At 37.2% G+C, this 14,777-nt stretch overlaps 1 protein-coding gene across 8 annotated transcripts in view; it reads left to right on the top strand.

Moving 5' to 3' along the window:
- The window catches only part of LOC105463319 (protein kinase cGMP-dependent 2), a 155,777-nt gene that overhangs the window by 125,352 nt on the left and 15,648 nt on the right, over positions 1-14,777 (top strand). For all 8 annotated transcript variants that reach the window (XM_011710354.3, XM_011710353.3, XM_071093567.1 and 5 more), the window contains 2 exons: positions 9,371-9,534; positions 14,129-14,251. In XM_011710354.3, coding sequence (XP_011708656.1) covers positions 9,371-9,534; positions 14,129-14,251 — 287 coding nt within the window. The remainder of the gene's footprint in view (positions 1-9,370; positions 9,535-14,128; positions 14,252-14,777) is intronic.

The following is a 14,777-nucleotide window of genomic DNA, read 5'->3' as shown; positions in this document are numbered from 1 at the left end:
TCAGCCAAATTAAATGTAAAGGAATTTAATTGATCAATGGGTGATTCATGAATTGGGCGGCCCCAGAATCACAGCAGATTCAGGGAGACTCCCAGGGGTGCCTCATGGTCAGAACAAATGTACAGACAAAAAAAGGGAAGTGACATACAGAAATTGGAAGGTACAGAAACAGCTGGATTGGTTACAGGTTGGTATTTTCCTTATTTGAACACAGTTTGAACATTCAGCAGTGTATGAGTAGTTGAAGTATGGCTTCTGGGATTGGCTAAGACTCAGCTATTGTTACAGGGGCATGCTCCTAAGTTAGGTTTTCAATCTTGTTTACCTACTAGGTTAGGTTGCAGTTTGTCCACAAGGATTCAAATATAGAAATATGGAGTCCTTCTCAGGCCACATTTAGTTCCCTTTGACAATATCCTTAAGATGTCAGTTCTTCCCAACTTGATCTATAAATTCAATTCAATTTCAATCAAAATCTCATCAGGTTATTTTGTGTACAGTAAGAAACTCATTCTAAAGTTTATAGGTGGAGGCAAGAGGCCCAGAATAGCCAATGTAACATTGAAGGAAAACAGAGTTGGAGGACTGACACTTCCCAATGTCAAGACATACTATAAAGCTACCATACTGAAGACAGTGTGGAATTGACAAAAGGAAAGACAAATAGATCCATGGAACAAAATATAGAACCCAAAAGTAGATCCATGTAAACATAGTCAATTGATGTTTGACAAATAAGCAAAGCAATACATAAAGCAAAGATAGTCTTTTCAGCAAATACTGTTGGAACAATGAGACATCCAGATGCTAAAAAGTAAATCTAGATACAGACCATGTACCCTTCATGAAAATTAACTCAAAATGGATCAAAGACCTAAATATATAATGCAAAACAATAAAACTCCTAGAAGATAACATAGGAAGAAGACTTTGAATATGGCAATGACTTTTTAGATACAACACCAAAGGCATGATCCATGAGAGAAATAATTGACAAACTGGACTTCATTAAAATTAAAAGCTTCTTGGCTGTGCCCAGTGACACATACCTGTAATCCTAGCACTTTGAGAAGCCAAGGTGGATGGATCACTTGAGCTCAGGAGTTTGAGAGCAGCCTGAGCAACATGGTGAAACCCCATCTCTACAAAAACCACAAAAAATTAGCTGGGCATGGTGGCTCACACCTGTAGTCCCAGCTACTTGGGAGGCTAAGGTAGGAGGACTGCCTGAGACCAGGAGGTTGTGGCTGCATTGAGCAGAGATCATGCCACTGCACTCCAGCCTGGGTGAAAGAGTGAGACCCTGTCTCAAAACAAACAAACAAACAAACCGAACAAAAACTTCTGCTCTGTGAAAGACTGTTAAGAGAATTAGAAGACAAGCTACTGACCGGGAGAAAATATTTGCAAGAAACATACTTGATAAAGGATTGTTATAAAAATATATAAAATGCTTTAAACCATAAGAAAACAAACAACTCAATTAAATAATCAGCAAAAGATCTGAAGAGATACCTCACCACAGAAGATATACACATCTCAAATAAGCATATGAAAGGTGTTCAAAATCATAAGTCTTTAGGGGATTGCAAATCAAAGCAATGAGATACCACTACACACCTATTAGAGTGGTTAAATTCTAGAACACTGGCAACACCAAACGCTGATAGGAATGCAAATGGTACAGCCACTTTAACAGGCAGTTTGGAGGTTTCTTGCATAACTACTCATACCTTTACCATATGATCCAACAATCATGTTTTTTGATATTCATGGAAAGTAGTTGAAAACTTCTGTTTACACAAAAAACTATACACAGAAGTTTATATAGCAGCTTTAATCATAACTGCCAAAACTTGGAAGCAGCCACAGTATCCTTCAGAAGGTGAATGGGTAAACAGTGCTAAATCCAGACAATGGAGCATTTTTCAGTGCTAAAAGGAAATGACTTATCAAGCCATGAAAAGACATGGAAAAACAAAATATATATTATTAAGTGGAAGAAGCCAATCTAAAAAGGTTACATACTTCATTATTCCAACTAAATGACATTTTGTAAAAGGCAAAAATATTGGAGACAGCAAAAAGATTAGTGGTTGGTGGGGTTTGGGGCAGGGGAGAATAAATGAATAGGCAGGACACAGGATTTTTAGGAGAGTGAAAATACTCTGCATGGTACAGTAACAGTGGATACCTGCCATTATACATTTGTCCAAATCCATAAAATATGCAACACCAAGAGTGAATCTTTATGTGACAGGTAGACTTTGGGTGTTCATGATGTATCAATATAAATCCATCAGTTGTATCAAGTGTTTCACTCTGGTGAGGGATGTTGATAATGGGGAAAGCTATAATATATGGAAGCAGGAATTATACAGGAAATCTCTGTGTCATTCCTTTCCATTTCACTGATTGCTCTAAAAAAGTGAAGTCTTAAAAATTTTACTAAATCACCACTTTACCAGATTAAATGAGAAAAACATTATATAACTACCTTAATAGATGCTGAGAAAATTTTAACATATTTCTACATTCAGTTATGATAAAATATCTTAGCAAACTGTGAAGAAAAATAATTTTATTAACCTAATGAAACCTTACAAAATTTAGGGCAAACATTGTACATAATTATGAAACATTAGAAGTATACCACTGACTTTTGAGAGTCGGTGGTATAAGCACTTCTATTTGGTATTTTACAGGAGGTCCCAATGCAGCAAACTGAATAAAATTAAAAGATGGATTGAAAAGTGAACAATAAAACCTTCCAGGTGATACAATTAAATCTATGGAAATCCAAAATGTAACAAGAGGCCAGGCACAGTGCCTGTAATCCCAGCACTTTGGGACACCTCAGGAGGGAGTTGACACCTCAGGAGTTCAAGACCAGCCTGGGCAACATGGTGAAACCCCATCTCTACAAAAAATATAAAAATCAGCTGGGTGTGGTTGTGCACTCCCGTAGCTTCGCTTACTCGGGAGGCTGAGGTGGGAGGATTGCTTGAGCCCAGGAGGTTGAGGCTGCAGTGAGCCACGATCATGCCACTGCACTCCAGCCTGGGTGACTGAGTGAGACCCTGTCTCAAAATAAATAAATAAATAAATAAATAAATAAATAAATAAATAAATAATAACATGGTAAATAGATAGCCTACAGGATGGGAGAAAATTTTTGCAAACTAGGCATCTGACAAAAGTCTAACATCCAGAATCTATAAGAAACTTAAACAAATTGACAAGAAAAAAACATCCCATTTAAAAGTTGGCAAGGGACATGAACAGATGCTTCTCAAAAGAAGACATACATGTGGCAAACAAGCATATGAAAAAATGCTCAACATCACTAATCATGGGAGAAGTGCAAATAAAAACCACAGTGGGATACTATCTCAAACCAGTCGTAATGGCTAACATTACAAAATAAAAAAATAGCAGATACTGGCAAGGTTTCAGAGAAAAGGGAACACTTACGCTGCTGAGGGGATTGTAAATTAGTTCAGCTATTGTGGAAAGCCGTGTGGTGATTTCTCAAAGAGCTTAAAATCATCATGCAACCCAACAGTCTCATTATTGGATATATACCAAAAGGCATATAAATCATTCTACCGTAAAGACCCATGCACACATATGTTCATTACAGCACTATTCACAGTAGTAAAAACATGGAATCAACCTAAATCCACATCAACAGTAAAGAAAATGTTGTACATATATTACATGGAATACTACACAACCATAGAAAATAATGAAATCATTTACTTTGCAGCAACATGGTTGGAACTGGAGGCCATTATTCTAAGAGAACTAACACAGGAACAGAAAACCAAATACCGCATGTTCTCTCTTAGAAGTAGGAGCTAAACATTGAGTACATATGGACACAAAGAAGGGAATAATAGACACCAGGACCTACTTGAGGGTGGAGGATAACAGGAGGGAGAGGATTAAAAAACTATCAGGACTATGCTTATTACCTGGATGATGAGATAATCTGTACACCAAACCCTGTGACATACAATTTACTTATATAACAAACCTGCACATGTACCCATGGACCTAAAATAAAAGTTATAAAAAAGAATCAGGTAGAGAGTTTAGTATAGTTGTGGGTGTAAGATTAATAATGCAACAACATAGTGTATTTTTAAATGCCAGAAACATAGTTGATACATAGGCATAAAAATGCCATTTACAAAAAGCATGGAAATATGTATCTAGAGCTAACTCTAACAAAAGTGTGTAAGAGCTTTATTGAGAAACATAAAAATTTATGGAAAGATGTTTAAAAGACCTAAATTGATAGGTAATATGGATTTTTCTCTCTTCTGGGTACAGAGCTAGACAGCATATCTCAGACTTTTTCTGGTTAGTTGTGACCTTGTGGCATAGTTCTAAATAGTGAAATGTGAGCAAAAGTGATGTTTACCACTATCAGACCTAAAGTGTAAAAATTGTTTGCAGCTGATCTTTATGCACTCTTTCTGGCTTGTTAATGAACATAGCCAGTTGAAAGTTGACAGAGCCCCAAGATGGAAGAACCCTGCATTTCTGAATCACTCCTCAGCTACAGATTAAATACACTTCCAATGGAAATTCCAGCAGAACTTTTTGTGAAGCTTGGCAAACTGATTCTAAAACTTATGTAGAATAACCAAGGGCCAAAAATAGCCAAGACATTTCTGAAGATAAACAAGGAGAACAGTGTGGAAATAAATTGCTCCCTCAGATATGAGAACTAATTATAATGCTATAGCTCAAACTATTAGTGGAGGAGAGGCAAGTTAAGACCACAGTAATTTTATAATCACAGGTGGCAAAAAATAAAAAGTTTATATTACTAAATGATGGTGAAGACGTAGAGCAGTCAGAACTCTTATACAAAGGGGTGGCAATATCACACAATCCCTTTGGAAAATAATTTGGCAATATCTAGTAAAGCTGAAGAAACCATGTCTTTGACCCAGACTTTTTACTCTTGTATACATTTCTACTACGTAACCTAGAAAATCATGTTAATAGAAGCATTTTTGCAATAATACATGATTGGAAATAACACACATGTCCACCAAAAGCAAAATGGACAAAAATCATGCTATGTTAATCCAATAGTGTTATAATGCAGCAGTGAAAATAAGTGGACTATATAGGGTATAGATTAAATTGACAAATATAAATTTTCAGTAAAAAAGACCATTTGCCCGAGATCAAATTCGTTAAGATTTATCTAAAATTTAAAAAAACTGTAAAGTATTTAAGGATATTAGATTTGTGGTTAAATTAGAAATCAATGCAAGCAAATGATGAACACAAAAGTCAGGGTAATGGGACCTTTGGGCAATGAGCAAGAGGACACTGTGGGAGGAAGACAGAAGGCTTCGGTGTTGCTTCTGTTTAGTTATTAAACTGTTGGTAGGTGCAGGGGTGTTTTATTCTCATGCTTTATAACCCTTTATATGTCACATTATTTTATATGTATCGATTATTTTTTAAATTGAAAATTAAAAATAATCACCAACTGGAACCATATTTTTATTGCCAGATCATTATTAGCCAGACCATTATTAGCTGTACTTGACAGTTAAGTTTTTCTCACCAATGTGCTAAACACATATTGTTGCTTCTCACTTAAACGCCTTCTACTTCCTCATCAATTTATATAGTAAGAAGGTTCCCTTTGAACCTGGTTCAAATTTTACTACAGACAAGTCTCCATGATCTTCCTAAACCTCATTATGTCTTAATAAAACTGACGTTAATGATTATTTCTTCATTCAATTTTTTTTTCACCAAACACAGGTTGAACATTTGTGTTGCAAAGGCTGTAGGGGTACAAAATGTATAGGATAAATTGCCTTTTCGAAGGAGCTAGATTTATTCACAACTAGACACCACTGGCATCAGGGATGTAATTCTGAAATATAAAAAGTGTTACAGAACCTCACAGGAGAAAGGAATTGGTTCTGTAAATTCAAGTGAGACTTCAAAGAAGTGGTGGCATATGAGATGAGCCTCAAAAAATATTTCCAGTTTGTCCTGGGGTGTGCAAGTCTTCCCTTCACCTCACCCACCTTCTACTAAATACTCTTAGATATTTCAGCTGAATCTGTACACCAAACATGAAGAGTGGGTCATTACTTGGAAAGACTCATTCATCGCAGATCTTAGCCTCTTTCATTTTCACTTCCTCTTAGTCGAACCCATACATTGTTGCCTCTTTTAGTGGATGGACGTCAGTAGCAGAAAGACATTAAATCAACTTTGGTTGTTGGTAGACAGAATAAACAGATTCCATTTTAACCTTGTCTAGACTTGGGTAAAGGAAGTACACTAAAAATGCCACATAAATATTTTTTTGGAATGGCATGTCACCATGAATCATCTGGTTTAGACTAGTCATTTTGTGTCCATTTTTATGTGACCAAGAGAACCAATATCTGACAAATTTACTGACCCAGAGAGAAACTTCTGGGAAAGAGTTCATACTTACTGGATACCAGCTCCAGCAAGCCACAATGCAAATTTTTCTATTTCTGAATGATGCAATCATCAGTGCAGATTTAGAATCATTTTAAAACCTTCTAGTTTATTAAAATCTTCGGAGATGATGTTTTCAGCATGATGTAAGCCATCGTTAGTAATGAGAATTTAATAGAGACAAGGGCAAACCTGTGTACAACTTCCTCAGGTTCTCTTCTTGAAACCTCAGTTTTGCTAGTAGAATTTGAAAAAAACAAGGGGGAGTGTTGTCTATTCTCTTGTCTCCTAGATTGATCCTTTTAAAACATGTCAGGCCATGCCATACCCCTTCTGTTAATCTTACTGTGATTTCCTAGAAAAGAAAAAACTCTGAAGTTGTTTCTGTGTTTTGCAAACCCACAGTGCCCTCACTTCTTGCCTCTCTTCCCCTTATCCATTTTTGCCCAGCCATGCTGGCCTTCTTGGCAGTTCTTGATCCTACCATTCGTAATTCCATCTCAGGCCTTTTCACTGGCTCTTCCTTTCGGCAGCATGACTGCTGCTCAGATACTTATACAGTGCTTTCTTTCTTATCTCATGGAGATTTCTACTCAAATCTGCTCAAATGCTACCTCCCCAGTGAGTCTTTTTGGTATATAGTGGTACTCAATAAATATTTATTGAGTTATTTATTAACCTTTCTTGTCTAGAAGAGCTGAGATGAAAAAAAGACAGGCTTTCTGGTGGTATCCATGGTGGTACAAGACAGACATAGCGTGATTATTATAGAAAATACACAACACTTGATGAAGAAGATTTGGGGCCTTCTATATTAGGCACATGTTTTAGATAGGTCTTAGTGTCCAGTTCCCACTGACAAAACAGATTAGACCAAAGTTGATATGATCAAAGGAGATAAAGAAAGTGATACGTTTACATCAGTCTTAAAATTTTAATGTAAGTATTGCCATCTCTTTAGGCCAATATGAAAATATTACAAAAACTAAACCAGAAATTCAAATGGAAATATACCACTTTCAGAGCTAGAGAAATTCTCCTGAATAGCTAGTGAGTTTCCAGTGATCCTTACAAGGAAAACTTAAATGCAATTTAAAAAGAAATGAGTTGAAAGGCTGTTATAAAGCAACAGATTAGAATATTTTCATATATGTGTACATACAAATGCCATTACAAACATTACTTTCTTGCCTTTTAAATTTCGTTCTTTGTAAAATTAGCTAGGATTTTCATATTGGTTCTTTCTCTGAGGAATACGTTGAAGTGCTAGTCTCAGCTGGTTACAAATTTTAATTTTGTGATATCCCCAACCACACAGTAGATATAATCACTGTGAGTCATTCTGTGTGGATGAAAAAATCAGCACAAGCCCACTTCAAATTAGATTGTTTAAATTCCTTTTTTCCAATAGGAAAATCCTTGCTGTTGTGTGATAAGCACTAAAAGGAATCATTAAAATGGTAAATTTCTAAGGGCTTTATTTAAGGTAAATTAAGATTTTAAATACCAATATTTGAATAAATAAATAGGGGCTGGATTTTATAGTTCAATGACTCATACTTTTTTAGATGAGGGCTTATTTTGATATGTGAACCTTGTTTATTTTTTAGCCAAGATTGTTGCTGTATTATTAAGAGAGGCTATGTGAAATGTGCATGTTGAAGCCCAGGAACAATTTGTGTGACTGTTTATTTGAGGAAGGTGGAGGATAGTTTTATTAGAAGAATATCTGTATATATTGGAGATGAAAAGTATTTGCTAAATACGCCTGGGAAAGAAAACCAACTGTGTTTTGAAGGGAAGGATTTCATCATGTACACTGCCTCGATTCAATGAGGGGCCCTTCTGTAGCTCCAGCTTTTTTTCTGTCTATTCTGTGCACAGAGTTCTTTGAATAGGGCCTCAGAGAAGAGGAAAGGTCTGTTTTGCGAAAACAGAGGATGATAGCACTGATTCATTACCCTGGGAGAGTTCCTAATCCTCAGTCAGAGCCAAGCTCAGATGTCACCTCCTAATAACATCTTCCCCAACCATCATCTCCCTAATGTTCTCGATATATATGCTTTTTGCCCTCTGAGTTTATACTTTGTTCAATTATATCATGTATAACATGATATAATATTAATCATGTATGTGTACATTTTGCTAATGCACTGAACGTCTCAAAGTTAACTGTGAATCTATAGGCCTAGCACAAAGCCTGACCTTGACTGAGTGCTGAATGTATGTTTTCAGAATAAATAAGTTAATGTAGATGCTACCCACCACTCGCCTTCCTGAGAGAGACAAAAAGTGTATAGAACCCAGACAAAGTTGGCATGAGATTACCTTGACTTTGCTTTGGACTGCCAAAATGTGTAGGGTGCAGACATTGTGTATAATGATTTTTAAAGACTGTCCAGACTTTTAAGCCCCCCTTCTCAGCAGTAGTCCATTTCCCAAACTCTCAATTTTGTTATTATTTTTACATTCATGATGGAGCTTTACTTGCACAGGTGTTCATCACTTCTTCCTTGTCTCTTCTTCCCAAAGAATACCATCTTTCAATTAAACATGTGTTTAGACCTGCTTACTCTGCGCTTCAAAGTTGTTGTTATGGCTCCCCTTTGTCCATTCGTCTTATCCTCTAGGGGTCGTGGGCAGAGAGGTATGTGCATGGAACTTTCCCCAGTTCAACTAGATACACATCTGACTCTGCAAAGGAATACACGAGGTGGTCGCTCTCTCTCTCTCTCTCTCTGTGTGTGTGTGTGTGTGTGTGTGTTTATATGTGCGTGTATGGTATAAAAGGAAGGGCGGGGTGTAGAAAGCAGATTTCAGAGGTAAGAGGGAGACTTAAAGAGGAGCATGAGTTTTGTGGTTTCTACACAATTTCTTTGCTGTTCTTTACCAGGTTGACTTTGGATTTGCGAAGAAAATAGGGTCTGGACAGAAAACATGGACATTCTGTGGGACTCCAGAATATGTAGCTCCTGAAGTCATTCTCAACAAAGGACATGACTTCAGTGTGGATTTCTGGTCACTGGGAATTCTAGTGTATGAGCTTCTAACGGGCAAGTATGTACCTTCAAGTTTTATGCAGCCACCTCTTCAGAGAAATGCAAAAATAACCTAACTAGTGATAAAGTGTATATACTTTAAGAGTATAACATTTTGAAAATGTTTTTGATTAAGTATGATACCTTTTTCTTATGACATTTTTTCACATACAGTGAACTTGCTGGTTTATAACATAAAGAAAATATTCAGAAAGGCAAAGGAAAGGAATATAGAATTGCTGTGGTCTACCTAACATGGCAAGACCTATTACTGTAGATAACAAGTTAAGTATGAAGGTTTTAATAATTCAGCATAAGAATAAGAGAAGGAATGAGAAGTTGTGGCTGTATTATTATTTCGTCTTTTTTGTGTAATGGAGAAAATAGCAATTTTAGTTCAGTTAAATCCATTGATCAATTAAACTAAATTTATCCATCTTCCCAACATATCATTAACCGGAAATGCTAGAACAAAGCCCCATTTCTGGATTTAAATTTTAATCCTCTTGTCAGCTGCTTTCTAGAGGTGCTAATGAACAGAGACAGGACACTGCAGGGGTTTTAGCAGTGAAAATTGGATTGTCATTCCCAAAGAGATTAAAGAACTGTATTAATGAATCCAGGATCTCAAATATTTAATGCACATACACACATTATGCACCTATGCAAACACACATACACAGGCTATATGTGATATTACCTCACATTTGTAAAGTACTTTACATTTTACAAAGCACTTACATGTGTATTATATAGTTTAGTTTTCACAAACTTGTGTGGAAGATAAGTCAGGAATTTTTATTATGATTATTTTATGATTTACATTTTTATTATGATTATTTTATAATTTACAGTTTATAGATTAGAAAACCAGGTGAGAGAGCTACCTGTCCAAGATCAGTGACATAATACTAGATCTTCTGACTAAACATGACACACTTTCCTTCTGTATGTGTTTATTATATAATACATGGGCATGCATACACACACAATTCAAATCAATTTTCTTTCTGATTTTCTAGCTCCATTTCTGGATAACTGATTTGATCATCCTTATAACCCTTTATAACAAAATATTCTCAGTCTTAATTTCAGAGAGGATTTGCATCTGGGATGGTTTAAGAAATACTAGAACGAGTCTATTGGTGAAGATACAAGTCTTAACACGTAATTTACGAAAAGAGTTTCATAGAACCTTCTTAAACTGTTTACACTAAAATTTCAGTGTTAGACTATCTGTGGCTACATTTTACACCTTTGTCCACATGCATTGAGCAAACAAATATGAAAGATCATTTTACGTTGTCTGTAATCATTTTCAAATATTCATCACTTACGATTCTGAAGGAAGGAAGAGAAAATATTCAGTCATTCAGAGAAAAGTTGTTTAAGGGCTTGGGCACAATGAATTCTATTTCAAAAATTTGTTTCTCTGGAAAATTTGTCAGCTGCATTTGTAAGAGATACATGATGGCTTCTGTAGGTAATCAGATATATATCTCGGTTTTCACCAGCTGGAATAACATGTTAGAAGGAGTAGGTCATAAAGAAGTTGAGAAATTGTTTTGTTTCGTTTGTTGAGACACAGTGTCACTTTATCACCCAGGCTGCAATGCAGTGGTGTGATCACTGGTCACTGCAGCCTCCACCTTCTGGGCTCAAGCAATCCTCCTGCTTCATCCTCCAGAGTAGATGGCACTACAGTCACATGCCACCATGCCCAGATAATTTTTAAATTTTTTTGCAGAAATGGGATCTTTATGTTACCCAGGCTGGTCTCAAGCTCCTGGGCTCAAGCAGTCCACTCACCTCAACTTTCAAAAGTACTGAGATTACAAGTGTGAGCCATCACACTAGGCCAAGAAATTGTTTTTGTAACGATTGTTTTGTTTGACCTGTAAATGATTTTCTGGGTAGGGCATGAGAACGGTTAACTTTAAATGCCCTGAACTCCAGAGCATAGGAGGGAAATGAAAATAAAAAACAAAACAAAAAAACAAAACCAATAGTGTAAATATGTAAGTTGAATAGATCATACAATGTTTTTGGTTTCCTGCCTCATTCTCTTTACAAGCGAAATATAGTTTAGTAAAAGTTGGTACACTGACTCTTGTTTATTACCTAGAGTGGGAAAGCTCAGCAACACAAGGTCTCCAGCATGACTAATATATAGCAAAGTAGTTCATGAAAGGCATCTTTAATTTTCAAAAATTAAATGGCATAATAGAATAAATACGAAAGTGTTTTTATTATTTATTTATTTTTGAAATGGAGTCTCGCTTTGTTGCCCAGGCTGGAGTGCAGTGAGGCAATCTCAGCTCACTGCAGCCTCTGCCTCCCGAGTTCAAGTGATTCTCCTGCCTCAGCCTCCTGAGTAGCTGGGATTATAGGTGCCCACCACCATGCCCGGCTAATTTTTGTATTTTTGGTAGAGACAGGGTTTTGTCATGTTGGCCAGGCTGGTCTCGAACTTCTAACCTCAGGTGATCCTCCTGCCTCATCCTCCCAAAGTGCTAGGATTACAGGCGTGAGCCACCGTGCCCAGCCTTGAAAGTGTTTTTAAAAGCAAAATGTATGAGTTAAAATGTTATCCAAATTCAGTGGCCAATTCTCAGTCTTTGTTTACCACTCTTAGCAGTATTAGCAATATTAAACTAGTGAGATGATTTTCTAGGATATATCCAGTATTTAAAAAAAAATACTCTTGGGCAGGTGTAGTGACACATGCCTGTAATCCCAGCACTTTGGGAAGCTGAGGTGGGTGGATCACAAGGTCAAGAAATCGAGACCATCCTGGTCAACATGGTGAAATTCCATCTCTACTAAAAATACAAAAATTAGCTGGACGTGGTGGCATGCACCTGTAGTCCCAGCTACTTGGGAGACTGAGGCAGGAGAATCACTTGAACCCAGAAGGCGGAGGTTGCAGTGAGCTGAGATCGCGTCACTGCACTCCAGCCTGACGACAGAGTGAGGCTTCCTCTAAAATGAATAAATAAATAAATAAATAAATAAATAATAGTAAAATACTATCTTCGCTTGGCTTCTAGAATTTTCTTCTCTATCCTTTTCCCACATTGGTGGCTTCTTCTCAGTCTCCATCGCTAGATTCTTCTCATCTTCCTACCTCTCAACATTGGACCAATTCAGTTCTTGACCTCTATTCTCTCTTTTCTACCCACTCACTCTCTTGATGATACTATCAATTTTCATGGCCATAAATACTGTCTGATGACTCCCCAAGTCACACTTTCAGCCTTAACCCCTTTCTTAAATGCCTATGTCATAAATCTACCTTCCTGCTTAGAATTTCTGTTTGGATGTTTAAAACATAACTCTTGATTCCCTTCCCCATAACCTGCTCTGCACACCACCCCAACTCCATCTTTCTTCTCTTAGGAAATAACTCCAACAAGGCCAAAACACTTTAGCATCATCCTTGAATTCTTTGTTTCTCCCACATGCCATATTCACCCCATTGGCAAATCCTGATGGCTTTACTATGTGTCTTAGTCTGCTTGGGCTGCTATAGCAAAATACTATAAACTGGGTGACTTAAGCAGCAAACATTTATTTTTCACAGTTCTGGAGGTTGGAAGTCCCAGATCAGGTTACCAGGATAGTCGGGTTATGGTGAGCATCATAATCTAAGTTATTGCTGACTTCTCCTTGTATCCTCACATGGCAAAAGCCAGGCAGCTAGCTCCCTAGCCTTTCCTTAGAATGGCACCAGTCCCATTCATGAGGGCTTCACCCTTCTGATTTAATTACCTCCCACAGTCCTCACCTCCAAATACCATCACATTGGGATTAAGGTTTCAACAAATGAATTTGGAAGAACACAGACATTCAGCCTGTTGCACAGTCTAAGCAGATCTAGAATCCAGCCATATCTCACTGCTTTCAACATTACTATCCTAGGCAAGGTTACTGGGGCTCCTTCCCCCTGACTTTCTCACTACTATCACCATCATAGTTTATCCTCCACACATTAGGAAAACCTTATTCTGGCTGCTGTAATTTAGATCATCCCGCTCAGAATGTATCCCCACGTCCTTCCAATAGCCCACTTCATCTATGTGATGTTGTCCTCATCTGTGTGCTCCCCTCTTGCTTCCTCACTCCACCAGCCCCACTACCCACTTCACTATGCAGGACCACCCAGGCCCACTCCTGACTCAATTGCCTTTGTGCTTCCTGTCTTAGAACTGTCTGCCACAGGTAGTGGTGTGGCACATTCACTTCCTTCTCTCTCTTTATTCGTACGTCGGCTCAATTGTCAGCTTATGAGAGGCTTTTCTTATTTACTCTATCTCAAAAAATCACACCTTCTCTGTTCCTTTCTTCATTTTCTTTTTAGTGATCATCCACACATGACCAATTACATATGTGTGAGTGTGCGTGCGTGTGTGTGTGTGTGTCTCATGTGGTAAGTGATATTAAATGAGTGAGATGGTTTTCTAGGATATTTCCAAATTTGTTGTAAAACAACTGAGAGAGAGAGAGAGGAAGAAATGAAAGAAGGGAGGGAAGGAAAGAAGGAAGAAAGAAAATTATTCCAAATGTGATCTCAGATCCTGTTATTAATGTGTCCTGTTTTGGATTTTCTCTAGCCCACCCTTTTCTGGGATTGACCAAATGATGACCTACAATTTGATTCTCAAAGGAATTGAAAAAATGGATTTTCCCAGGAAGATAACACGACGACCTGAGGATTTGATTCGAAGGCTTTGCAGGTGAGAATGACGGTTGGTAAACCCTTGTCTTGAAGAAAGTTTCTGTTTCTACACATTTTAAAATTAGGCGCATATTTACTTTTTGTGCTTTTTTAATATAGGCCAATTATATTTAAACAAAGTCATCTCTGTTTTGCAGTGTAGGGAGTTTTAGTTGACCTCACGTTACAGAATCACAGTACCTACTTATAAAGTAGTTTAAAAAGAGATCTAAATTTTTCAGACAACCTTTAGGTATCATCTTTATCTGTAGTAGAGCAAAATAAACCACAAACCTTAGGCAAAAAAAGGAGCAATTTACTATTTCAGCAATAAAAAAGAATGAAGTCGTGTCATTTTCAGCAACATGGAAGGAACTGAAGGTCATTATCTTAAGTGAAATAAGCCAGACACAAAAAGACAAATATTCAATGTTCTTGTTTCCATGTAAGAGCTAAAAAATTTGAACACATGGCGATAGAGAATGGAAATGTAGATATCAGGGACTCGGAAGGGAGGGGGAGGCTGAGGGGAAGTGGGTTAAATA

Source organism: Macaca nemestrina, chromosome 3, assembly GCF_043159975.1.
Source record: "Macaca nemestrina isolate mMacNem1 chromosome 3, mMacNem.hap1, whole genome shotgun sequence".
Classification (NCBI taxonomy): domain Eukaryota; kingdom Metazoa; phylum Chordata; class Mammalia; order Primates; family Cercopithecidae; genus Macaca; species Macaca nemestrina.
This window is presented reverse-complemented; position numbering and strand designations above follow the sequence as displayed.